This window comes from Eptesicus fuscus, chromosome 9 (genome assembly GCF_027574615.1).
Source record: "Eptesicus fuscus isolate TK198812 chromosome 9, DD_ASM_mEF_20220401, whole genome shotgun sequence".
Classification (NCBI taxonomy): Eukaryota; Metazoa; Chordata; class Mammalia; order Chiroptera; family Vespertilionidae; genus Eptesicus; species Eptesicus fuscus.
In genome coordinates, this window is record NC_072481.1 from 774325 (window position 1) to 799995 (window position 25671).

Below are 25671 nucleotides of genomic sequence, written 5' to 3' on the forward strand. Positions count from 1 at the left end.
GCGCAGAGGCGGCCCTGAGTGGCTAGATGGACAGAGTACTAGCAGGTGAACGTGGCAGCGTGAGCCGTGGCTGAACCTCAGAGTGCAGGTGCCATGCTCAGTGTCTAACCCCTCCCGGTGAGAACGTAACCCCCTCCCGGTGAGAACGTAACCCCCTCCCGGTGAGAACACAACCCCCTCCCGGTGCAGAACGTAACCCCCTCCCGGTGAGAACCCAACCCCCTCCTCCCGGTGAGAACACAACCCTCTCCTCCCGGTGAGAACGTAACCCCCTCCTCCCGGTGAGAACGTAACCCCCTCCTCCCGGTGAGAACCCAACCCCCTCCCGGTGAGAACCCAACCCCCTCCTCCGGGTGAGAACACAACCCCGTCCCGGTGAGAACACGACCCCCTCCTCCCGGTGAGAACGTAACCCCCTCCCGGTGAGAACACGACCCCCTCCTCCCGGTGAGAACACGACCCCCTCCTCCCGGTGAGAACACAACCCCCTCCTCCCGGTGAGAACACGACCCCCTCCCGGTGAGAACACGACCCCCTCCTCCCGGTGAGAACGTAACCCCCTCCCGGTGAGAACACGACCCCCTCCCGGTGAGAACGTAACCCCCTCCTCCCGGTGAGAACCCAACCCCCTCCCGGTGAGAACCCAACCCCCTCCTCCCGGTGAGAATACAACCCCGTCCCGGTGAGAACACGACCCCCTCCTCCCGGTGAGAACGTAACCCCCTCCTCCCGGTGAGAACGTAACCCCCTCCTCCCGGTGAGAACCCAACCCCCTCCCGGTGAGAACCCAACCCCCTCCTCCCGGTGAGAACACAACCCCGTCCCGGTGAGAACACGACCCCCTCCTCCCGGTGAGAACGTAACCCCCTCCCGGTGAGAACACGACCCCCTCCTCCCGGTGAGAACACGACCCCCTCCTCCCGGTGAGAACACAACCCCCTCCTCCCGGTGAGAACATGACCCCCTCCCGGTGAGAACACGACCCCCTCCTCCCGGTGAGAACGTAACCCCCTCCCGGTGAGAACACGACCCCCTCCCGGTGAGAACGTAACCCCCTCCTCCCGGTGAGAACACAACCCCCTCCCGGTGAGAACCCAACCCCCTCCTCCCGGTGAGAATACAACCCCGTCCCGGTGAGAACACGACCCCCTCCTCCCGGTGAGAACGTAACCCCCTCCTCCCGGTGAGAACGTAACCCCCTCCTCCCGGTGAGAACCCAACCCCCTCCCGGTGAGAACACAACCCCCCCCTCCCGGTGAGAACACGACCCCCTCCTCCCGGTGAGAACACGACCCCCTCCTCCCGGTGAGAACGTAACCCCCTCCTCCCGGTGAGAACGTAACCCCCTCCCGGTGAGAACACGACCCCCTCCCGGTGAGAACACGACCCCCTCCCGGTGAGAACGTAACCCCCTCCTCCCGGTGAGAACACGACCCCCTCCCGGGCAGAGCGGTGCGAGCTGTCATTGGCTGAGGCTGTGGGAGCCCAGGCGGCCTACCCTGGCTCGGAGACCTCTGGCCCAGGCTCTGCTGTCAGGGATGGATAACGATCGCACTGTCTGTGAGGAAACAGCTCCGTGCTGGCCCTCCGGGAGCTTCCGAGGCACCGGAGTTGGCGTGGCTGTTCCCACGTCAGTCCAGGGGCTCAGGCCATCACGGTGGGCGCCGGCTCGGGGCAGGCTGGCGGGGTCGGGGGGGCTCAGGAGCCTTCGTATTGTCTCCTGGCCTCTGCAGGGCTGGCCGTGTCGGGCCCAGGGCCACACGTGGACTGAGATGCCCACGAGTTTGTTAGTGACGTGGCTCTCACTCCAGGGCTCAGACCCTCAGCTTTCCTGTGACGGGCGTTCCCATCTCAGAGATGGGTGCCTCGTGAAGCCATGAGGCCTGGGCGTCCTCGGGCACCTCTCACAGGGCACGGGGGCCCTCTGTCTTCGGGGACCTGTGTGCCATGTGAAGGCCGCTCTGTGAGGGGCCGGGGGGGGGGGGGAGACGGGGCGGCGAGGGGGGGCGAGGAGGGGCCACCCAGGACATGGCTCTGGCAGCGCAGGCTGCCGCATCAGAGCTGGGTCTTTTTCTTTTTGTTAATGTATGTTTATCGATGTCAGAGAGGAAGGGAGAGGGAGGGAGAGAGAGAATCATGGGTCAGCTGCCTCCTGCAGCCCCACACGGGATAAAGTCCGCATCCCGGGCCTGCGCCCCGACCGGGAATCTACCGTGACCTCCTGGTTCACAGGCCGACGCTCAGCCCTGAGCCCCGCCGGCCGGGCTCGCTTGGGGCGCGTCCTGTGTGACTCCCTGAGGCTGCGGTCCCGAAGGCTCTGTGGGGTCGGGTCCTGGCACCAGCACCCAGCACCCTCTTCACCCCGATGGCAGACCAGGCCGGGCTGGCTTCTGAGCCGTCATTTTTGTGAAATCGTTTATTTCGTCAGATGACGCACCTTTGTCTTCCGGTCGTGTGTTTCCCTCACCGCCGAGCCGTTCTCGTTCTCGTTGGACCCTGACGGGCGTCCTACCGTCTAACCCAGTTCTGGCACATCTGCCGGGAGCCGGCTCGGCCCCACGGGGGAGGATTCGGGCCAGGAGACCGCCTGCCTCCTGTGCAGGTCACAGGGCAGCCGCCTGTCAGAGCGGCTCCCAGGCTCAGAGCCGCTCCCAGGGTTGTAGGTCGCAGGCTCACTGTAAAAGGGCGCCCTCTCAGGCCGGCCTTGGGGTTTTATGGGGCTTCTTTACACGGGCAGGATCGAGCTCAGTCCCGCCCCTCCCTGTGGGACTGAGAGTTCCCACCCTCCCACCTCCCAGCCTCAGTCTCTCCGCGTTGGTTTCCCTGGCAACCGCCCCTCCCAGGTGACTGAGGGGCTCTCCGGAGTCGCTTCGTTAGCATCACAAAAGGCCTCTGGCACTTGGGAAGTTCTGGGGCTTTGGGAGCTCTGGTCCAGGACGGACCTTTTTATAAACCAGGTCGTCCGTGGTCCCCAGGCCGAGAGGGTCCTGACCCGGCAGACCCGCTGCTGCCCTTCCTGTTCCTCCCGGCTCGGCCTGAGGTCCGCGTGGCCTCCGGGCAGCACTGGCGATGGGCCCCGTGGAGGTGCCCTCGTGAGCAGGGCAACTGGCCACACAGCCGGTGCCACCTCTGTCCACAAGCCTTGGGGAGCCGCCCCGGCCCCTTCCCAAGTGCCCCCCAGATGTCCCGGTCAGCCTCCTGCCTGTGACCCGTGCGCGCGAGTCAGAGCCACTTACCTCCTTGGCCCGCCCCCCCCCCCCAGGGTCCTGGGCAGAGGTGGGGCGTGCGGGAGGCAGTGGTCGCCCTTCCCTCGTGTCACGCGTCCCAGCGATGCTCGCTTTGGAGACGAGGCTGGTGATGGCCGGGGAGGGCCAGGCAGCTCCAGGCCGCAGCCCTGATGCCCTGGGCCCCGAGAGCCTGCGGTCACCTCCTCAGTCCCCGCGAGGCTGCCCCCCGCATCCCGGATCCCTCACGGGCCGCCGGCGGCGGGGCCGGGCCGCGGTCTGAGGAAATGAAGAGCTTTGGGGTTTCGAGCTCCTTCCGCCGAGAGCTGCATCGCCCGTCGTTCTGGGCTCCTCTCCCGAGTGGGGTGGCGGGAGGGTCGGCGCAGGCCTGGGTTGAGGTTGGCAGGGATGCCCCGTGCTTCCCTGAATCCCTTTCCTCTCCGCCGTCCCCCCGCTCAGGACCTCAAGCCGGTCATCGACGGGATGGACGGCATCAAGATTTCTCAGGGGCTGGGGCTGCAGGACTTCGACCTCATCAGGGTCATCGGGCGCGGGAGCTACGCCAAGGTGCTCCTGGTGCGGCTGAAGAAGAACGACCAGATCTACGCCATGAAGGTGGTGAAGAAGGAGCTGGTGCATGACGACGAGGTGAGCCGGCTGCGGGTGCCACGGGAGGAGGTGCCACGGGAGGAGATGCCACGGGAGAGAGCCATGGAGTCTCATGGGAGGTGGCATCCTGGGAGGGAGAGCCACAGGAGGGAGAGCCATGGGGCACCACAGGAGGGAGTGCCACGGGGCACCACAGGAGGGAGAGCCACGGGGGCGCCAGAGGAGGGAGAGCCACGGGGGCACCACATGTGGGAGAGCCACGGGGGCGCCAGAGGAGTGCACGGCACCGTTTATTGTGTGAACGTCAGTTCTGGCTTCTGGGCTTTATTCTTCTAATCGAAGTGAAACACACATGTAACTGCCATGTAACCACCCTGAAGTGCACTCCCCACCCCCAGTGTTGTAATGTGGCGCCCCCATCACCTCTCCCCGGAGCCAGGACATTTCCTCCGACAAGGAGACCCCGCCCGTTAGCCTCCCTCGCGGCCCCCGCCCGGCCCCGGCCCATCTGCTCCGTCTGGTTCGCTGTTCGAGGCGCTGCGTGTACACAGGTCACACGCGGGGCCGTTGTGTCTGGCCTCTCTCCTGCTCCAGGCTCCTCCCGGGTGCCTGTGCCTGAGCTCCCCCCTTTTCCCGGCCGAGGAACGTTCCGGCGTGGGGGTGGCTCCGGGTTGTCCAGTCCGCTGTGCCTGGGCCCTGGTTGACGCCCCCCGGCTGCCGTGAGGAGAGCTGCGTGGACGCACGCGCAGAGCGATCTGTTAGGGCCTCGGCTCTCAGTCCTCGGGGTCTTTGCCGGGAGTGGGATTGCTGGGTCGCAGGAGAGTCCGCGCTTACCTGTCTGAGGAGCCGCGGCCCGTCCTCCCGCCGCTGCTCCCTCACGCTCCCGCGGCCGCCTGCAGGGCCCGCTCCCAGCCCCTCCCAGGACCTGGTTCTGGGTTGGTTGGCTCTGTCCTGGTGGGTGTGACGTGGCCTCTTACGGTGGTCGTGGCTGCGTTGCCATAGTGACTAGAGACACTGAGCCTCGTTGCTGGGCTGGTTGGCTTCATGCTCTTGGGGTGTTTTTCTCCTGCACCCGATGCAGGTTCTGTGTCTAAACGCAGAGAAAAGACCCATGTCCGGGGCCGTGACCTGTTGCTGCGGCCGGGACACAGCCCCCGCCCGGCTCACGCGTGAGGGCAGAGCTGGGGCCGGGCCTGAGTGCTCACACCCGTCCCCCCCGCCCCGCAGGGTGCATCTGGGCCGGGCACAGGCTGCCCAGCTGCCCTCCGCCCCAGCGCTGCGCTCACACGTGAGGGCGTGTCCGCCCCAGCCCTGCGCTCACACGTGAGGGCGTGTCCGCCCAGCCCTGCGCTCACACGTGAGGGCGTGTCCGCCCCAGCCCTGCGCTCACACGTGAGAGCGTGTCCGCCCAGCCCTGCGCTCACACGTGAGGGCGTGTCTGCACCGAGCGCTGCGCCCACACGTGAGGGCGTGTCCGCCCCGAGCGCTGCGCTCACACGTGAGGGCGTGTCCGCCCCAGCGCTGCGCCCACACGTGAGGGCGTGTCCGCCCCCAGCGCTGCGCCCACACGTGAGGGCGTGTCCGCCCCAGCGCTGCGCTCACACGTGAGGGCGTGTCCGCCCCCGAGCGCTGCGCTCACACGTGAGGGCGTGTCTGTACCAAGCGCTGTGCTCACACGTGAGGGTGTGTCCGCCCCAGCGCTGCGCTCACACGTGAGGGCGTGTCCGCCCCAGCGCTGAGCTCACACGTGAGGGCGTGTCCGCCCTGAGCGCCGGGTGTTGCAGGCCTCCCGGCCCAGCGGCCCGCGGGAATGGACGGAACCGCGAGGCGGTTTGTAGGGACGAGGCGCCTCGGTGTCCGGGCTCAGCCTCTGCGTCGCCCGCTGTGGGCCCAGAGGCGGAGGGGGCCCTCAGGGGGTCCCTCGAGAAGAGTGGGAGGGACTCCGGAGTTGGCGTGTGGGAGTGAGTGTGTTCCCGTGTGTGTGTGTGTGTGTGTGTGTGTGTGTGTGTGTGTGTGAGACGGTGGTGTCCGGTGGCCATGAGCCTGGGCCTGGACAGAAGGCTAGAGGGGCCCCGAGAGCAGCGGGCTGGTTAATGGCCCCCAAAGAGATGTTCCCACGCTAATCCCTGGGACTGAATACAGGCCAGCGGGCAGGAGGGAGGCGTGCGGGCAGGAGGGAGGCGTGCGGGCAGGAGGGAGGCCAGCGGGCAGGAGGGAGGCGTGCAGGCAGGAGGGAGGCCAGTGGGCAGGAGGGAGGCGTGCAGGCAGGAGGGAGGCCAGCGGGCAGGAGGGAGGTGTGCGGGCAGGAGGGAGGCCAGCGGGCAGGAGGGAGGCGTGCGGGCAGGAGGGAGGCCAGTGGGCAGGAGGGAGGCGTGCGGGCAGGAGGGAGGCCAGCGGGCAGTAGGGAGGCGTGTAGGCAGGAGGGAGGCCAGCGGGCAGGAGGGAGGCCAGCGGGCAGGAGGGAGGCATGCGGGCAGGAGGGAGGCCAGCGGGCAGGAGGGAGGCGTGTGGGCAGGAGGGAGGCCAGCGGGCAGGAGGGAGGCCAGCGGGCAGGAGGGAGGCCAGCGGGCAGGAGGGAGGCGTGCGGGCAGGAGGGAGGCGTGCGGGCAGGAGGGAGGCGTGCGGGCAGGAGGGAGGCCAGCGGGCAGGAGGGAGGCGTGCGGGCAGGAGGGAGGTGTGCGGGCAGGAGGGAGGCCAGCGGGCAGGAGGGAGGCGTGCGGGCAGGAGGGAGGCGTGCGGGCAGGAGGGAGGCCAGCGGGCAGGAGGGAGGCCAGTGGGCAGGAGGGAGGCGTGCTGGCAGGAGGGAGGCCGGGCAGTCGGGCGGAAGAACCTGGGCTGATCTCCACCTGGGAGGGAGGAGGCGGCTCGGCGACCAGCAGGATGCTCTGCCTGAGCGCCTGGGTGACCGGCTGCCTTTGGCGAGCAGATGGCGGGGCTGGTCCCGTGCTCTGTGGAGGCCTGGCTTGCAGCGGGGAGGCCGTGTAGAGTTGCCCAGCAGCCACTGATGAGCAAGTCTGGAGCTCAGGACAGGAGGAGCAGGGACCTCTGCACGGACGGATGGGGTTGGAGCCATTCCACCCAGGGGTCTCCTGCTGGTGGAGGGAAGAGGGGCTTCCCCCAGGTTCCAGCAGGGACCGGGAGCGGCGGCCCTGGGGGCAGGGCAGTGCTGGGGGATGGGCGTGGGACTCTGGAAATCTGCGTAACCCTCCACCCGTTTCCTTGTGCCCTAAGCGGGCGGTGATACCCGCCTCCCAAGGCTGCCACGGGAGCACAGAGAGCCTGTGGCCAAGGCCACACACAGCTGGGACAGTGGTAGGAACGGTGATAAATGACAGTTGTGATAGATGATGGAGAATGATGCTGCCCCTGGTGGAGGCGGTGATGAATGGAGATGAGGTGATGGTGATGATGGTGATGGTAGTGATGACAGTGGAGATGGTGATGATGATGGTGATGGTGATGATGGTGACGGTGATGGTGGTAGAGGTGGGGTTGGCGGTAATGGGTGACGGTGATGATGGTGAAGTGATGATGTGGGGAAGGTGCTGATGGGACTGGAGATGGTGATGGTGGTAGAGGTGGTGATGGGTGACAGTGACGGTGATGGTGGTGGTGATGATGGTGATGGTGATGGTGATGGTGGTAGAGGTGGCGTTGGCGGTAATGGGTGACGGTGATGATGGTGAAGTGATGATGTGGGGAAGGCGGTGATGGGACTGGAGATGGTGATGGTGGTAGAGGTGGCGATGGCGGTAATGGGTGACGGTGACGGTGATGATGGTGAAGTGATGATGTGGGGAGGGTGGGAATGGGGCTGGAGATGGTGATGGTGGTAGAGGTGGCGATGGTAGTAATAGGTGACGGTGATGGTGATGGTGGTGATGATGGTGATGGTGGTAGAGGTGGCGATGGCAGTAATGGGTGACGGTGACGGTGATGATGGTGAAGTGATGATGTGGGGAGGGTGGGGATGGGGCTGGAGATGGTGATGGTGCTGATCTCTCTCTAAATGGGTGTTTCTTTCTCTCTTTCTCTGCGTTGTCTCCCACGAGGGGAGACACGGCATCCGTCCCCCGGGCTGCCTGCGGGCGGACAGGAGCCCCCTGACCCCTGGCTTCTGTTCCAGGACATCGACTGGGTGCAGACGGAGAAGCACGTGTTCGAGCAGGCGTCCAGCAACCCCTTCCTGGTCGGCCTGCACTCCTGCTTCCAGACGACCAGCAGGTAGGGCGGGCTGGGCCCGCTGCTTCGTGTGAGCCCGTGTGAGCCGTGTGAGCCCGTGTGAGCCCGTGTGAGCCGTGTGAGCCCGTGTGAGCCGCAGGCTTCTCCCGGGGCTGAGTGCGGGGGTTGGGTTTGCCTGCGAGCTTTGTTCTCATTGGCTGCTGTCACGGTGAGTGAATGTCATCATCCGGACCCAAGTACTCCGTTCCCGTGAGCACAGAGCCCCTGGCTGCCGCTCCCCGGATCGGATCGCAGGTTCCACCTCCTGAATGTCTCCGCTTCCCCCTCTCCTGCCCGAACCCGCCACGGGCTCCGGGCTCCGGGCTCCCGTTACGTTCTGAACGGCTTCTGCTCTGTCTGGGCGTGCGGACCCGTCGCTGTGACCGCCCGGCGCCTGCTCTGTCCGACTCGGCGGCTGCCTGACCGGTAGCCCGTCCTTCGCTCGCCTCCTCTCGTCCTGGGCTCGCCGGGAAGTGACAGGCGGGCCTTCTCAGTGGCACACGCACTGTCTCCCGGCCTCCATTCAGCGCCGACCGCAGCCTCCTGGGTTAGGGATGGGCCCAGGGAGGGAGCGCCCCCCCTCACTGGAGTCCAGAAAAGCACCGGCTTGGTGTTGGGTGAATTGCACTCCGTGAACTTGTAGGCGTGGAGGTCCGAGGGGCGAATGTCCCAGCCTCGCTTCCCTCACCGCTGAGCACAGAGCCTCGCGCTCAGGCCCGGGAGCCGGCGCCAGGGGCGTCCCCGTGCGGCGGGCAGGGCGGGCAGAGCTTTGGCGGCTTCCTCCGTCGGGTGTTCCTGTGGCCCCAGGAAGACGGGGCCACTCCCCTTCTCTTCCGAGCTGGTCCTCACAGCGCTCGGCAGCCACAGCGGCCCGCCCAGGGGTAGCTGTGTGCACGCGCGGCCTCTCCGGGACACGGTGTCTCCGGGACGTGGCGTCTCCGGGCTGTGTCACGGGGACCAGGCTGTGCGATGTGCGCCCGCAGAGGCAGGTCTCGTGCCAGAGGCCGTGGTGTCCAAGGTGCAGTCAGTTCCTGGCACAGAGGTGAGGTGAGCACCTGTCGGATTTGTGACTCACCTGTTAGGAGGGGCGAGGGCGACGTCACAGCTCCAAGCAGAGCTCAGTCCTGCTCGCGTCTGGGCTGGCGGGTTTGCTGGGAGGGGGAGCGGGTCCCTCCGCCCGACAGGCTGCACCGGCGTGTCTACCGGCCGGCCTGGCTTTGGGCTGGGACGTGGCTGCACACGGGGAAAAGCGCCTAGAAACGGCCGGGAAGGGTTTTCCGGGAACCACATCCCCCGGCTGTGCGGGCAGCGCCTCCGTCCCCTGCAGACACCATCAGCCCAGCAGAGGCTCTGGGGCGGCACCGGCTCCACTTCCCGCCCCTCCTCCCCGCCCGTGCCGCCTCGCCCTGGTCCCCTCCCTCGGCCCAGCTTCCTCTGGGAACAGGGACAGCAGGGATGCCTGCCTCCGGCCGTGGGTAAGGTCACCTGCCGGGTGTCACCGCGGGTACCGATGGCTCCGGGCACAGGGGGTTTCAGTGCCAAGTGAACTCGGCGCTCCGGGAAGCACACCCCACACCGGCACCGTCAGCCACGCCCCCGGACAGCAGCAGGTGGTCAGGACCAGCGGCCCAGAGGGAAACTGCCTCCGGCTCAGCTGTTTCCGGAAACGACCCAAAGGCTGTGGCTAAAGTCACGTTTTTAGCAACCCCACCCCCTGCGCATTGGACTGCGGTTCCGCACCTGCCCAGGCCCCAGGCCACAGGGCACAGGGCACAGGGCCCAGGGCTCAGGGCACAGGCCCCAGGGCACAGGGTTCAGGGCACAGGCCCCAGGGCTCAGGGCACAGGCCCCAGGGCACAGGGCACAGGGCACAGGCCCCAGGGCTCAGGGCACAGGCCCCAGGGCTCAGGGCACAGGCCCCAGGGCACAGGCCACAGGGCTCAGGGCACAGGCCCCAGGGCACAGGGCTCAGGGCACAGGCCCCAGGGCACAGGGCTCAGGGCACAGGCCCCAGGGCTCAGGGCACAGGCCCCAGGGCTCAGGGCTCAGGCCTCAGGGCACAGGGCTCAGGGCACAGGCCCCAGGGCTCAGGGCACAGGGCACAGGGCTCAGGGCACAGGGCACAGGGCACAGGGTTCAGGGCACAGACCACAGGGCACAGGGCACCACGGAGACCCGGTTGCTGCAGCTTCTGCTGTTTAACCTCGGAGTCGGGATGGGTTTTGCTCCTGACAAACGAGGGCGCCCCTCACTCCGTGTCGGGGACACTGGGCCCCGCGCTGCTCGGTCTCTGTAAACGGCACCGAGGCTTCCCTTCGCTGGACACGAGGGACCTGGTGCCTGAGTGCCCGCCCGGGGAGTTGGCGGGGGTGGGGGGGAGATGTGGGGGGGAGGCTCGGGGGAGAGGTCAGCCACCTGCGGGGCGGGGTGGGGGACGGGTAGCAGCAGGGAGCTGCTGTGCCAGAGCAGGCCGGCCGGCCGTCAGCAGGTGTGGTGATAGGAGGAGGCGCTGGCGGGGGCGGGGGCTGCGAGCAGGGACGGCGAAAGGCCGTGACCTGGGCGCAGTCGCCCGTGACTGACAGCCGGTGCGTCCTCCGTGGGCGCGTGAGTCACCGCCCCTGCCGACGCGGTGCGCCCGTTACTGTCAGTTTAACCCAGAACAGAGCAGCGTGAGTGACAGGTGGCGGGCGGGCGGCACCGGCTCCTCAGCCTGTTCTCTGACACCTGGTGACGGCTCCGAGGCCGGGGTGCTCGCTGTCATCTGGGCCGGACGAGGGGAAACAGCCCGGCGTCCGGACCCGGACCCCTCAGGCTGGCGGGAGACACCCGCCTTCTTGGGGTGACTGCGGCTCGGCCGGGCACTGGAGATGTTCTGGGGTTCATTTCTGTGTCGAGTGCAGACTGGCGGCCCCTGGGCATCACCCCAGTGCCCTGGACAGGGAGGGGCCCTCGGGGCGCGGCCTCTGTGCCTGGAGCCTGGGACCGAGTCCTGTTGCTGGGGGACCCCACCCACCCACACACACCACGAGGGGACTGATTGGTTCTTTGTGCCTGGACCGGAGGCGGCTTGGGGACGGACGCGTTGGGGGCCTGTCACCGGGGGCGGAGGAGCCGGGCGGGGGGGGGGGTGGGGGTGGCGAGCCCCGCAAGGCGGTGGTGACGTGGTGCCTCACGTCCCCGGCCCGACCTGGACGACACGTGGCGCTGAGGCCACGGTGCCGCCTCCTCGTCCAGCCGGACCCCTGCCGGGCCGGTCCCTCCCCGGACAGCGCCTCCCTCGGGCCAGGCCTGGGCCCGGACGACGCCCGGGGCTCCTTTGTCAGGACCGACCTGAAACTGCTTTAAAGAACGTCAGGAACCACATGAAATAACAGCGTGAAAAACACCACAGGACACCTACACGCTCTAACACGCAGCCCCGTGCCCAGAGGAGACCTCCGTGTGCGCTCCCCGGTTCCCCGTGTAGCCGCGCCGCGGCCCGTGTGCTGCTTCGGTTTTGCTTGTGTGTTTGCGTTTATTTCCCCTCATGGGCTTTGGAACCAACCTGTCTCGCCGGAACGGAGGGGAATCGGGCATGCTGATGGGGATGTGCGGGTTTGCAGGTCCCGGGACACGGGGTCCCTGTGGCGGCAGCCCCCCCACGCCCCCTCCCACCTGGCATCCTCCCTGCAGTTCCCACTTCCCGGCCTGAGCAGTTAGCTGCCTCTCGTTCGGAGCCCGCCCTCCGGAGGCGGGGACGGAAGAAACACCAAAGTGCCCTGTGACCCCACAAGGGCCTCTCCCTCCCTGACGCCCCCCGGAGCCGCGACCTACAAATCCGAGAGCTGCCCCCAGCAGGGTGTTTCTGGAAAATCGTGTGGGAATTTAATTGTTAAAATGGGACCTGATTCCGTTTGATAAAGAGCTTAGCTCACCCGGAAAAAAATGGCTGGAGACACGAGCGCATCTGACGACACGATCCGGTCTCGGTTCTGTGACGCCCAGGACCCCGCAGCTTGGGCCTGACCCCAGCGGCCCCTCGACCGCTCCCCAGAGTCACCGCGGCCCACTGACCCCCGACCCCAGGCCTGCTGCTCCGGTCCTTGCACTGGGCTCAGCCTGGGCACAGGGACCGGGCTCCGCCCAAGGCCCACCCGCTCCTTCCTCCCCTTGATCCTGCGCCTGCAGCCTCCCCTTCGGGCCTCCACCCTCTCCGGACGGCGCCGCCCTCGCCCCGCCGCCGCCCACCGTCCCCTCGCCAGAGCCCGTCGCACTCAGACGGGCCTTCGCGGCCTCGTCGCCCCTCCCCTGCCCGTGCTCGCGGCCATCCTCTCGTGGCCTTTCCTCCGACGCGGGGAGCTGGACCCGTGTGTCCAGGCCTCGCTCCCCTGCGGGCTCTGGCCGCGGCCCCATCTTATTTTTACCTTTTCCCCTGAGGCAGACCTCGCTCCACTGGGAGAGCGAGAGCTGCTGTCAGCACCAGCCTGAGCGGCCCGCGGGCAGCAGCTCACGACCCTTTTCGGTGACCCAGATCTGCGTTTCCCTGACAACGGGGATGCTGAGGTCTTTCCGGGTCCTGTGGCCCGTGCGCTGTCAGCGGGGAGGGGGGGCGGGGGGGACACGGGGACGTGCGGTGCGAGAGCAGCCCCCCAGTTCGTGCTGTGTGTGCTCGGGCCTCGGCCAGGCTCCCGTGGGGTCCTCTCCTGACAGGGTGTCCCCCGCCCGGGTTCTAAAGCCCACGAGTGAGGGTGAGAAGGGGGGTTAGAATGGGCGACAGCAGGGCCCCTGGCGGCCCCGTGGCCTCTCCGGTTGGGGCTGCTTCCCCCCCCCCCCCCCCGACCCAGGAGCAGCTCAGGGACCGGCCACCGCGGCCTGGAACCACCCCCGAGGGCACCCGGCGGGTGGTCTCAGCCGGCGCCCTCCCTCCTGCAGGCTGTTCCTGGTCATCGAGTACGTCAACGGCGGGGACCTCATGTTCCACATGCAGAGGCAGCGCAAGCTTCCGGAGGAGCACGCCAGGTGGGCGGGGCCGGGGGCTGTCAGGTGGGCGGGGCCAGAGCTGTCAGGTGGGCGGGGCCAGGGCTGCCAGGTGGGAGGGCCCAGGGGGCCAGGTGGGTGGGGCCAGGGCTGTCAGGTGGGCGGGGCCGAGGCTGTCAGGTGGGAGGGACCAGGGCTGCCAGGTGGGTGGGGCCGGGGGCTGTCAGGTGGGCGGGGCCAGGGCTGCCAGGTGGGAGGGGCCAGGGGCTGCCAGGTGGGAGGGCCCAGGGGGCCAGGTGGGTGGGGCCAGGGCTGTCAGGTGGGCGGGGCCGAGGCTGTCAGGTGGGAGGAGCCAGGGGCAGGTGGGCGGGGCCAGGGCTGCCAGGTGGGTGGGGCAGGGGGCAGGGGCGTGTGCCTGCTCCCCCGCGTGTGGCAGGTGCCCGAGCCTGCAGGGAAGCGGGTTCCGGGCATGTGCTGCGGGCTTCGTTCCCCAAGCGGGGCAGGTTCTGCCTGAGCTCCCGGGCCGGGGCCGGCTTCCCGGCTGTTCACAGCACGCACAGCCGGGTTTGCGGGGCACAGACAGAGGATCGGGGCACAGACAGAGGGATCGGGCACAGACAGAGGGATGGGGCACAGACAGGGGTCGGGGCTCAGACAGGGATTGGGGCACAGAGGATCGGGGCACAGACAGAGGGATGGGGGCACAGACAGAGGATCGGGGCACAGACAGGAATAGGGGCACAGACAGGGATGGGGGCACAGACAGGGATGGGGGCACAGACAGATGGGATGGGGGCACAGACAGGGGTCGGGGCTCAGACAGGGGTCACTGTTCTCTCTAACCAGCGGGAAGGGCAGGACGCTCACCCCTTCCTCTCCGCGAGGCCCACTTCCCCGCGGCGCGGCCTCTGGTCCACACCCTCGCTTTCCTGTTTTCACCGCTTTCCCGTCCCTCGTTTCCTCACTGGACGACGCTCCACGCCGTTCTGAGTCACTGAGAGCCTTTGGGGAGAGGCAGTTAATAAATCAAAAATCGCACACTCCCCACACTCCCCTTCCCCAATTCTGTGAAATACAAAGGACGTGAAGATTCCCTGGTTCACCATTTCCGCGTGCACAGCTCAGGGACATCAAGCCTTTCACGCTGCTCTGCAGCCGGCACCTCCATCCTTTCTGGAACTTTCCATCTTCCCACTAACTCTCTGTCCCCATTAAACACTCACTCCTACCCCTTCCCCCTCCCCTGCACCACCGTCTACTCTGTCCCTGGACCTGACTCCTCCAGGCCCCTGGGAGCGGAGTCACAGCCTCTGTCCTTCTGAGTCGGGCTTTTTAAAAAAAAAATAGGTTTATTAACTTCAGAGAGGAAGGAGGGGAGAGAGAGAGAGAGAGAGAGAGAGAGAGAGAGAGAGAGAGAAATACATCAATCATGAGAGCGGTCATGGATAGGCTATTGGCTGCCTCCTGCACGCCCCCTCCTGGGGGTCGCGCCTGCAGCCGGGGCCTGTGCGTGACCTCCTGGTTCACAGGTGGATGCTCAGCCCCTGAGCCTCGCTGGCCGGCAGCTCCTCCTGTTGAAGGCAATCTCCCTGTGGGGGGTGGGCCACGTGTTGTCTGCCCGTCTGTCCATCTGGACCTGGCTGTCGCCCCCTCTTGGCGAGTGGAGGGACGAGGGGCGGGGATCTGTTCGAGGCCCTCTTCAGCTCTTTGCCTGCACCCCAGACGTGGGTGCTGGAGTGTGTGGGCGTTCTGTTTTCAGTTCCTCCGGCCCCTCCACGCTGCCTTCCCTGCAGCTGCCCCTCCACGTCCCCATCCCCCCTCCCCAGCCCGGACCCACCCCCAGAGCCCAGACCCACCGCTCCCCGTCCTGGGCGACACTGGTTTTGCTTTTGGTGCTAGTTTGTCTGCGGTGCCCACCCCCTGGCGAGGGTGGGGGTGGGGGTGCGGGAGGAATTGTTTTGATGTGCGTTTCCCTGGCAACTAGGATGTTGAGCATCTTTTCCAGTCCTGGGGGCCCTGAGCACTGTCAGCCGATGCGAGAGCGGCTCCCCCACCCCGCTCGTGCCGTGTGCCCGGGCCTCGCCCCGGCCCCTGCGGGCTCCTGCTGACCCGGCGTGTCCCCGCCAGGTTCTACGCCGCGGAGATCTGCATCGCCCTCAACTTCCTGCACGAGCGGGGCATCATCTACCGGGACCTGAAGCTGGACAACGTCCTCCTGGACGCCGACGGCCACATCAAGCTGACGGACTACGGCATGTGCAAGGCGAGCGCCCCGCCCCGCCCGCCTGGTCCCGCCCCGCCCGCCTGGTCCCGCCCCGCGCCGTCCTGCCCCCGCCCCGCCCGCCTGGTCCCGAGGGTTCTCTCAACGGCTCACGCTCACGGCCCGGCAGGGCCCGTCGGAGGCCGTCCTCCCTCCTGGTGACACCGCTGTCCCCACAGGAAGGCCTGGGCCCCGGAGACACGACGAGCACGTTCTGCGGGACCCCCAACTACATCGCCCCGGAGATCCTGCGCGGAGAGGAGTACGGTGAGCGCAGCTGCGGGGTGGGGGGGGGGGTCTCCAGGAGCTCCTGTCTTGGGGACATGGTCACGGGCAGAGAGGAGGGAGGGAGGGGCTTGGCCCAGTGGCGAGAAGAGGCTCACTGACAGGTCACACCTGAAATCCACGCCCTCCCCCCGGCCGCCCTCTGGCCTCTGCCTGTGTGAGCCCCTCGGCCCCATCGGTGGTCTCAGGTGTTCGCCCCAGTGTCCCCGGAGGAGGGCCCTGGGCAGGAGGCCTCTTAACACGAGGAGCCTGAGGGCCGGGAGGAGGGAGAGGGCGCAGAGCCAGGACAGACCACACCCCGAGACAGCGGGTACCTGCCCTCACCTCGGCTCGGCTCAGAGCCCTGCCTGAGCACACGGCCCGCTCCCCCCGTGCCCCTCGGGGAGCAGACGGGAGATGGCGGGGCCTGGGCCGCATTTTCCACGAAGTGTCTCCCAGACGCACGTGTTTCTAAGCCGTTTCTTGGTTGTTGGAAGGGGGTAGGCAGGGTGGGCGGCCCTGGGGACCAAGACCCTGACTCACAGCCAGAGGAGGGCAGGTCGCTGGCTCCAGAGAGACCCCCACCCCTGCAGTGGGCTCCCTGCCCCCAGGCGTTCCCGCAGGTCAGCTGTGCTCGGCCATGAGCCCAAACAGGGAGCGTGGGAACCTGTGGGCAGGTGTCAGAGAAGGGGCCGCGCAAACAAGAGCAGGAACAGAAAGCACGGCCGTCCCACCATCGGCTCAGCTTGGTGTGTGTGTGTGGGTGTGTGTTTGTGTGTGTGTGTGTGGGGGGAGGTGTGTGTGGCATGTGGTGTGTATGTGTGTGGAGGCGGAGGGGTGTGGTGTGGTATGAGTGTGTGGTGTGAGGGGAGGTGTGTGTGGCGTGGGGGTGGGGGAGTGGGGTATGTGGCATGAGTGAGTGTGTGTGTGTGTGTGTGCACGTGCACGCAGTTGGAGGTGCAACGCGGATTGCAAGGCGGGTGGCAGCCCAGACTCAGGGCAGAGCCAGGTCGGGGTCCCTGCCTCGAGGTGAGCAGCCCTGCGAGCACGAGAGACCGGCCCCAGGACGCGGACGGGGAGGTCGGGGACGCCGCCCCCGACGCTGACGGGCCTGTGCTGCCGCAGGGTTCAGCGTGGACTGGTGGGCGCTGGGCGTCCTGATGTTCGAGATGATGGCCGGGCGCTCCCCCTTCGACATCATCACCGACAACCCCGACATGAACACCGAGGACTACCTGTTCCAGGGTGAGGCGGGGCTGGGGGGCCCCAGGCTGGTCCCCACCTGGAACCGTGCGTGCCTGTTCTCAGACCCGCGGGGGGCGGGGCCCACGGCCCTCCTGTCACCTGACTTGGCACAGGCTCCCTCCTGCCTGGCCACACGCTCCCTGGAGGCCTGGGCTGGGGGAGGGGGTGCTCAGCCAGGCCATGCCCCTCCAGCCACCCTAGGGCTCCCTGCCATCCAGGGCCCCTGCCCCTGGGCCCCGACCCTGGGCCCTGTGGCGCCCTCTGGCGGCCGAGTGCGGAAGGGCCTGGGGCACCGTGGTTCATCCGGGATGAGCACCTTCCGCCACGGGGACCCACCGGGTGGCAGACCCCGCTGGGCTGTGGGAAGGTCCCGGGGCCCTGCCCGGGGCTCCCTCACTGCGCACAGCAGACGGGGGGCTGGCGGGGACGCGGCCGCTCACCCTGACCCCTTCGCAGTGATCCTGGAGAAGCCCATCCGCATCCCCCGGTTCCTCTCCGTCAAGGCCTCCCACGTCCTGAAGGGCTTCTTGAACAAGGTACGCCCTTCGGGGCCGAGGCTCCACCACCGCCCGGTCACTCCCGGGCTCTGGGGCCTCGCCGGGTGGGAGGGAGCCGGCGACTCTGACCACACCCACAAGACAGACCGCGGGGATCACACCGGAGACCCAGCGAGGAGGCCGGCGGCGCTGGCAGTTTGCTGAAGGCGGGCCGCGCCGCTGGCCAAGAGCGGGTGCTGACCGGTCCTCATTTGAACTCTGACCCTTAGGACCCCAAAGAGAGGCTCGGCTGCCGGCCACAGACTGGATTTTCCGACATCAAGTCTCACGCCTTCTTCCGCAGCATCGACTGGGACCTGGTAATGCGCCACAGCATTGGGGTCCCCTCCCCTCTGTGGGCCTGAGCGTGGTGGGTGCTGCCCTGGGCCGGGCTGGGGTGACCTGGAGCCCACATGTGACAGACAGGGAGAGGGGGGACCCGATAGGCCCCTGGGGGGTCTGGCCTGCGACCACCCCCTTGGTGAGTCTGCGGGGCCCCGGGTCCGGGCGGCCCAGGGGAAGGTGTTTCCTAAAGGAACTCAAGCCGCCTGAGTTCAGCCGTGGTTCCTGGTGTTAAAGGAGAAAGGAACCCGATTTGTGGGAAAAGACACCCGCGGTTGCAGAGTTGCTGAAATAGGGCCTTTAAAGTGACGTTTGGGAGGAAAATAAATCAATGAGGCGGATGTCGAACTCCAGCTCGAACTGGGTGTGAAGAGAGCCCCGCGTGAGGGGTCTGGGCCGCTTCCCTCCCGAGGTGCCAGCGGGTGGGCGTCTGCTGGCTCCGCGTTCTCGCTGCGCTCCGGGCCCTCGGGTCTCGGGCACGTGGGAACGCTGTGGAGCCGCCGAGGACGGGGACCCTGACGTGACCTCGGTGTCCCCAGCTGGAGAAGAAGCAGGCGCTGCCGCCCTTCCAGCCGCAGATCACGGACGACTACGGCCTGGACAACTTCGACACGCAGTTCACCAGCGAGCCCGTGCAGCTGACGCCCGACGACGAGTGAGCCCGGGCGGGCGCGGGGACCTCTGTCCTGCGTGGGGCGTGGGGCGGGGCCGCGGGGACCTCTGTCCTGCGTGGGGTGGGGCCGCGGGGACCTCTGTCCTGCGTGGGGCGTGGGGCGGGGCCGCGGGGACCTCTGTCCTGCGTGGGGTGTGGGGTGGGGCTGCGGGGACCTCTGTCCTGCGTGGGGGCGGGGCGGAGGGCACCCCGGCAGCCGCGCCTCCGCCCGTGCCCGCAGGGACGTCATCAAGAGGATCGACCAGTCCGAGTTCGAGGGGTTCGAGTACATCAACCCGCTGCTGCTCTCCACCGAGGAGTCCGTGTGAGGCGTCCGGGCCGTGGACACGCCTGTGAATGACCCGCGCCCTGGCCGCCGCGCATGCGTGCCGGGAGGACGCCGCCGGACCGCACCCGGCGCCTCGGGCGGAACAGGCCGCAGCCCGGCCCGCGCCGGGGAACTTGCTTCTTGTGCCCGCGGCGCGGAGGCCCGCGGGGACCGCGTCCGAGGGAGACACGGGCCCTCGATTCCGAAGGTGCACACTTTCCAGACACCGCCCGGCCGCCGCCGGGGACCCACCTGTCATGTCCCGAGGAATAAACGTGCGATGGTCAGACGCCCCGGCTGCCTTCTTTCCGGCCGGAGCGCCTGCGCGTGGGCGGGACGGGAGTCCAGGCGCCCGCGGCGGAGAACTTTGTGCGGAAGGTTTTCTAAGTCCCGGTAAGTTCCTGTTGTTAATATTTAACAAGTATTTTCCTACCGAGCAGGTGAGTGGCCGTGGGGTCTGGCGCTGACGTCACCCCTCCCCCGCCGGCGCCGCGGTCCCGCCAGCCGGGCCGGTAGAGATGCTAACGGTTGCTCACCGGAGCAGCAATAGACCAAAATAGACAAGGAAACTGAAAACTAAATCTGCTCAAAATATATTTCTGCAAACACTGCGCAGTGCCTCCCTGATGTCTGTGTCACGTGTTGGGTTGGGGGAACGTTTTTGTCGGTTCCGGTGATGCTCAGAATCAGGACGTTTAAGATGCGTGTGTGACGGGCCGAGGCATAGAACCCGGAACCCGCAGGCTCCCTGCGCACCAGCAGGGCCGGCTCCCAGCCACCCTCCTCCTCGGGGAAAGGGGCCTCGGGAAGGCCAAACCGAAGGTTTTCTAGAAACGGGTGCACCTTGTGGGTTTTTAAGTCCTAGCACGTTAGCTGGGCACCGCGTCCCCCAGTGTGAGCACGGCCGCACCCCAGGCCCCTCTGCGCCTCCGTGGGGCGGGGCCGGCGATTGGGGCAGGAGATGACCAAGCAGCTGCCCTGGAGCCGGTCAGCTCAGCTGCACTCGCGCAGCCCACGCCCGGCACTCACGCTCGGGGCAACCGGGGCAGGAACGCGAGGCTCCCCGCCCGTCCCCACCCCGGGGTCTCGGGCCCGCCCCGCAGCCGTCACGCATCGTGGAGACTGTGTCCGCCAGACCCAGTGTCACCAGGAAACCCGACCAGGACCAAGACCGGGAGCACGGGCAGAGCGCTAGACCGGCTCGGCCTCACGGGCGTCCTGGCGGGTGTCCAGCGGCAGAGCTGGATCGGAGCTGAGCGGCCAGTCGGGACTGGCGAGGGCCGGTGGCCTGGGAGGGGAGCCCCTCTCCTCCGCGCTGCGCTGGGCACAGTGACGGCGGCACCGGGCCCGGATGTGTCCGCGTGAGGCACCGCCTCAGGGTTGGTTCGCTCCGGCGGCCGGGTTGGCGGCCGTGCACAGAGCGTGTGGGCAGCGCTGCGCTCCGTGGAGGGTACACGCAGCCGTTGCTTCATAAAGTAAAGCAGGTGGAGGGCGCGCTGGCCTGAGGTTTGGAGTCGCGTCCTGACGTCGGCCAGTGGCTCCTCGCCACGTCCTGTGGTTTTGTGCAGCTAGAGGGGCCGGGGCCCCCGCTGTCCTGTGGCGGACACTCACCCACCACAGCCATGGCCGCTGTCCCTACACATCATTAAAGACCTTCATGAAAGCGCTTACTGTTGTTCTTCTCTCTAAAAGTAAGTGTTTCCAGGAAGCAGAGGTTTTTGTGTGTTTTTTAAAAATATATTTTAATTGATTTCAGAGAGGAAGGAAGAGGTAGACACATCAATGATGAGAATCACTGATCAGCTGCCTCCTGCACGCCCCACACTGGGGATGGAGCCCACAACCTGGGCCTGTGCCCTGACCTGGGAATCGAACCGTGACCTCCTGGTTCACAGGTCGATGCTCAACCACTGAGCCACGCCGGCCAGGCCACAGTGGCATGTTTTGATGTGTAGCTTCGGTTTTCTCTCGGGCTGTGCAGGGCAGTGGTCCTGGCAGGCGACATGCGGGCACTCACCACTCCACGTCCTCTGTGCTGTCCGCCAGGCACTGGGCGAGGTGGCTGTCGATGTCCAGCTGGGCCAGCCTGTAAGGAGAAGGCGGGCGGTCACTCACGGGAGGGGAGGCGCTGCGGCACGGGAGGCGTCTGTCCCGGGCCGCCACTGCGCAAACCCGCCCGCTCTTCACGCCGACGGAGAAACGGGGGGTGGGGGGGGGGGGTCCTCCCTGGCTGGTCAGAAGCGAGCGGAGGTCTGGGGGGAGGGTCGTTCAGACCAGGAAAGTCCTCTCCACGTCCTGTTCTCGGGTCAGAGGCTCTGAGTGCGCCCTGGACAGGCGACATCGGGAGACCCAGTGGCACATGCATTCTCAGGCTCCTGCGTCCGAGACTGGGGCCCCCTAAGCCTCTGGGGAACTGGCACCTGCTCAGCTGCCGGAAGCCGAGCCGAGAGCCGATCTGCCCGCGAAGGTAACGCAGGAAGGAGGCCGACAGCTCCCCCGTCCGGCTGGGTCTCCAGCAGCGGCAGAGCCCACCTCGGGCCCACTGAGGGGCGAGGAGACACCGGAGAGACACGGGAGCCTTGCAGGCCCGAGGACACCCGTGGCCACGCCAGGGAGGAGGTCTGCTGCCCGCCCAGACGCCCTCTCCCTGCCCGCAGGGGCCTCCTGGCCAAGGCACTGCCAGGACCACAACCGTCAACTGGCACGTTCCCGGCCAGGACGGGCCATCGCTGAGCCAGAGTTGCAGCAGCTGCCGAGGACGGCCTTTTGCCGTAACACGAGGGGCAGGGACACAGCCCCACAGGAAGGACGGCACATCCCCCACCCCCCGCCCAGGACAGCCGCCGCCTCGCCCACACCAGTCCTCTCGTCTCCTACTCCACGCTGTCTGGGTGCTGCCTGGACCTGGGCAGGGGAGGCTGAAGGGGTGCCATCTCGGCTCCCCCCAACACCAGGCTCTCAAAGATTTGGTTCCAGTAAAATGTCCGGCGAGAGGAGCCTCGATTCTGACTTTGCCGGGGCTTCATCTCTGAGTGAGAAACCGTGTCCGCCCTGGCCAGGGTGGCTCGGCTGGTTGGGCATCATCCAGGGTTTTGCTGGTTTAATTCCCGGTCAGGGCACAAGCCCGGGCTCCAGGCTCGACCCCCAAGGTCCCCAGTAGGGAGAGCGCAGCAGGCAGCTGATCTGTTTCACTTTCACGTGGATGTTTCTCCTCCCTCTCCCTCTCTCTCTCTCTCTCTCTAAAAATCAATTTTAAAAAAACCTTCAGCGTAGAAAAGGAAAGAAAAATCGTGTCTGAAGAGCGTCCTGTGCAGGTCTGTCCTGTGTGGGGATCGCTGGCTGGGGGTCCTGCCTGGGCCCCAGCTGCTGAGTCTGGAACCCACTCCCTTCGCTTCTTCAGCTTCTGGACGTGCAGGGACGAGGCCACACCGTCGGGAGCAGGTCCAGTTCAGAACCCGCCGTCCACGCCCTGCACCCGACCGGGACCCTCCCCAGGGTCCTCTCCCATCAGGACCCATGACACCCACCGCTGTGTCCCCTGCTGTGTGGCACCCGGCCCCCAAGCCGGGCGGTGTAACTTAGCAAAGCTGGATTCCACCTCCCTCTTAGAATACGGAGTAACAATATATGTTGGATTTTTAAAATGGAACAAAACAGCCGGACCCCCGTTTGGTTCCGTGGATAAAGCATTCGCCTGTGGACTGAAGGGTCCCAGGTTCGATTCCGGTCAAGGGCAGGTGCCCGGGTTGTGGGCTCGATCCCCAGTGTGGGGCCTGCAGGAGGCAGCCGACCCTTGATTCTCTCATCATTGATGTTTCTCTCCCCCCCCCCCTCTTCCTTTCTGAAATCAATGAAAATACATTTCTTTTACAAAATAAGTTACTTTGAAAGTCTAAAGCCCAGCTCGGGCACCTCTTGGCCTAAGCATGGCTGGGGTCCCCGGTGGGCGGAGGAGAGGCCAGGGCCGGGGCACTCACCCGGGTGCGAAGTCGGCCTGGCACATGGGGCAGCTCTGCAGAGTCTGCGCCCCACCCCCCGCCGGCCGCTCCGGGACCGGGGGCGCCTCGCGGGGCTCCGGCGGGGGGCATCCTGGCAGGGACGGGGCGGGGGACCCCGGGCGCCCGCCGGCCCCGCGGAGCACCCGGTAGGAGCAGCCGGGGCCCTCTGCCCCCCGCGGGGCCGGCGGGAAGGGCGTCCAGGAGAAGGTCTCGGATCCCACGGTGAACACCTCGGGGGGCGCGGCGCGCGCGGGGTCCAGCCTGGGCTCCTGCGGACCGGGGTCGTCAGCGGCGTTCCTCCCGGAGCCCCCCCCTCCCGCCTCCGTCACCCCGTGGGTCCGGCGCTCGCACCTCGGCGGGAAAGGCGGGCAGCGGCGGCAGCTCGCCGTCCACACCCAGGTCCGCGCTCACCGTGCGCAGCAGCTCGGCCCACAGCCGCGCGCGCTCGCCGGCGCCGTCGCTGTCCTGGGGGGACCGGGGGCGGGGCCTCGGGGGCCTGGGCCGCACCGGGTGGGGGGTCGAGTGTCAGCTGAGGGGGGACCCAGCGGGGGGCGGTCAGCGCGGGGCGCAGGGTTGGGGGGCAGCAGGAGGCGCCGGCCGGGGCGCGGAGGGGGCGCGGAGAGGGGCGCGGGGAGGGGCGGGCCCCGGGAAGCACGTGGGGGAGTGACACTGGCCACGGCTCGGCCAGGGGGACATGGGCCGCCCACCCGGCTGCTCCCCACTGCCCACCTGTCCCCCCTGAGGCCCAGGCCCCGGCCTCACCCGCCCCCGGAGGGCAGCCTCCGGCGGCTCAGCCGAAGCCGAGGCCTCCGCGGCGCCTCCATCGTCCCCAGAGCTCGCGCGTCCGGCGGAAATGCCGGTGGACCCCGCCCCGGACACTGGCCCCGCCCTCGGCCCTGGTCCCGCCTCCGTCCTGGACACTGGCCCCGCCCCCAACGTTAGCCCCGCCCCGGACGCTGGCCCCGCCCCGTGTTAGTCCCACCCCGGCCCTGGTCCCGCCTCCGTCCTGGACACTGGCCCCGCCCCCAACGTTAGCCCCGCCCCGTGTTAGTCCCACCCCGGACACTGGCCCCGCCCCCGGTCCTGGTCCCGCCTCCGTCCTGGCCCCGCCCCTGGCCCTGACACTGGCCCCGCCCCCGCCGGGCATCCCTGTCGGGCCGGGCTGGACCTGGCTATGGAGCTCCGCTCGGACCCCTGCAGGACGAGCGCAGGGGACCCCAACTCCCGCCCCAGCCTGACCCGACCTTCCCCGCCTGCGCGCTGGATCGCGTCTCCTGGGGGACCCCTCGGCCTGCCCTCTGGCCATGAGGCGCCCTGGCCTCCGTGACCCTGTCAGAGCAGAGGGGTCCCGACTCCAACCTTTAGGGAGACTGAGGCCGGAGAGCGGGCTCAGGGGGAGGCGAACTCGCCCCCAGGAACCGTTATTCCGCCGAGGAAGGGGTGCGGGCGGGAGCTGGGGTCAGCGAGGCCTGGGAGGAGGAGGAAGTGGGCAGGCGGTCACGCTGGGTCTGCACCCCATCCCCTCCAGTCAACCCCGCCCCCCCGCCCCCCACAACCAAGCCTCAGTTCCCAGCTCTGTAGACCCCGCTGGCCTTCCCAGGACCGTCACCGGGGTGAGGTGACACAGCCCAGGGCCTGGGCCTGGTCGGGGGTCCTGGGGGAGGGCCTGGGGGGCCTGGGGGAGGGCCTGGGAGGGGCTCCCCTCATTCCTGGCGGGCCCATCGCCAGCCACCGCTGGATGGCCACTTGGTGGCAGCAGAGGCCCAGGCAGCCTCTGCCACTCCCGAGCTTGCAGAGCCCAGAGCCCTGCCTGTGGGCCTGAGGCCGCCCTGGATGACCCGGAGGGTGTGCAGGGGGAGGGGGGGGGGGGCGGGCGGCTGCTCTATGTGGACACAGCAGCTGTCACTCGGGGGCTGGGACTCAGCCGTGTCTGTCTCCCCAGCCATGGGGCTCTGCTCTGCACCGACTTCTGCAGGGGCTCCCAGGGCGCTGTCCCAGCCACCTCAGCCCCTCTCCACGGCACCAACCCCTCCAAGCCCCAGGTCTGGCCTCCCCCGGCCCAGGCCCAGGCCCAAAGTGCAGGCCACTCAAGTGCACGGTCCTCCTCCTCTGACAGGTCGGCCTCCGCGCAGCTCTGAGCACCTGCCTGCGCCAGGGACGGGTCTGGACCCCGGGAACACAGGCGGGGTCCTCACCCCCAGAGCCTCCCAGCGGCGGGCGGACAGCCCCTCAGTGAGTGGGTCGGCTGTGGCAGGAGCTCTGGCTCAGGCCCCTGGACGGCGAGGGGGCTCCCCGCTCCGGCCATGGCAGGTGCCAGCCAACGGAGGACTCCCCGACAGCTGTGCCCGGGGTTCCCTGCCCAGGTCCCAGCTGCCCTGGCTTCAGAGCCGGTCCTGGAAGTGTCACCACACGCCGCACGCCAGCGCGGGGACGTCCAGGAGGCGGCGCCAGGCCTCCCTGAGGCAGAGCACGGCCCTGCCAGCCGCCCGGGGGCGGCCAGTGTGGTGACCAGTGTGTGCCCGGCGCCCGGGCTGGGAGGCTGCGGGGACACCCGGTGAGGAGCCAGGTCCTCCGCGTCCCGGCCACTCTGGCCCCTTCCCCTACGGACCTCACAGGCCTGTCCCCCGAGGGACCGAGTGGGACAGGAGCAGGGAGCGGCCTCAGCTGGTTCCAGGGCGCTGGGCCGGGAGGCGGGCGGGTGCCCAGGCAGTGCAGGCCCCAGGGGCCGTCAGGGCCTCGCTCCAGCCTTTCACACAGAAGCGGCACCCGGTCCTCCCTGGATGCCAGAGGAGGGGCCCAGACCCCAGGCCAGGCCTGCGCTGGCGGCACAGAGGCCCGAGGGCCTGGCGCGCGTGAACGTCAGCCTGGGCTTCTCCTCTCTGGTTTCATCCGGCTGCTGAGGATTAGCTCCCCCCTTCCCCACGGAGACCCGCAGCCCGGGGCCGGGGGCACTTCCGCCGGGAGCTGGTCCACCCGGAGCCGGCACAGCAGGTGCGGCCGTCAGGAAGCCCCCGTCCCCTCGCTCTGCTTTCCGAC

At 68.0% G+C, this 25671-nt stretch overlaps 2 protein-coding genes across 7 annotated transcripts in view; one reads left to right on the forward strand and one right to left on the reverse strand.

Annotated features, from left to right (window-relative positions):
- PRKCZ (protein kinase C zeta) overlaps positions 1-18926 on the forward strand; it is a 61356-nt gene extending 42430 nt beyond the window's left edge. For all 5 annotated transcript variants that reach the window (XM_054720979.1, XM_054720980.1, XM_054720981.1 and 2 more), the window contains 10 exons: positions 3684-3872; positions 7960-8057; positions 12966-13052; positions 15138-15273; positions 15450-15537; positions 16660-16779; positions 17236-17315; positions 17546-17635; positions 18197-18312; positions 18551-18926. In XM_054720979.1, coding sequence (XP_054576954.1) covers positions 3684-3872; positions 7960-8057; positions 12966-13052; positions 15138-15273; positions 15450-15537; positions 16660-16779; positions 17236-17315; positions 17546-17635; positions 18197-18312; positions 18551-18638 — 1092 coding nt within the window. In that variant the 3' untranslated portion in view covers positions 18639-18926. The remainder of the gene's footprint in view (positions 1-3683; positions 3873-7959; positions 8058-12965; positions 13053-15137; positions 15274-15449; positions 15538-16659; positions 16780-17235; positions 17316-17545; positions 17636-18196; positions 18313-18550) is intronic.
- A 1438-nt stretch (positions 18927-20364) lies between these two features.
- FAAP20 (FA core complex associated protein 20) lies at positions 20365-23489 on the reverse strand. 2 transcript variants are annotated; one of them, XM_054720729.1, is made up of 4 exons: positions 23398-23489; positions 23047-23131; positions 22615-22904; positions 20365-20723 (listed from the first exon to the last, which is right to left on the reverse strand). In XM_054720729.1, exons 1-4 carry the CDS (start codon positions 23457-23459, stop codon positions 20651-20653), a joined length of 510 nt encoding a protein of 169 aa, XP_054576704.1. In that variant the 5' UTR covers positions 23460-23489; the 3' UTR covers positions 20365-20650. The 2 variants fall into 2 exon arrangements, with proteins under 2 accessions (XP_054576704.1, XP_054576703.1); XM_054720728.1 differs by having other exon boundaries at positions 22987-23131.
- Positions 23490-25671: the final 2182 nt, after the last annotated feature.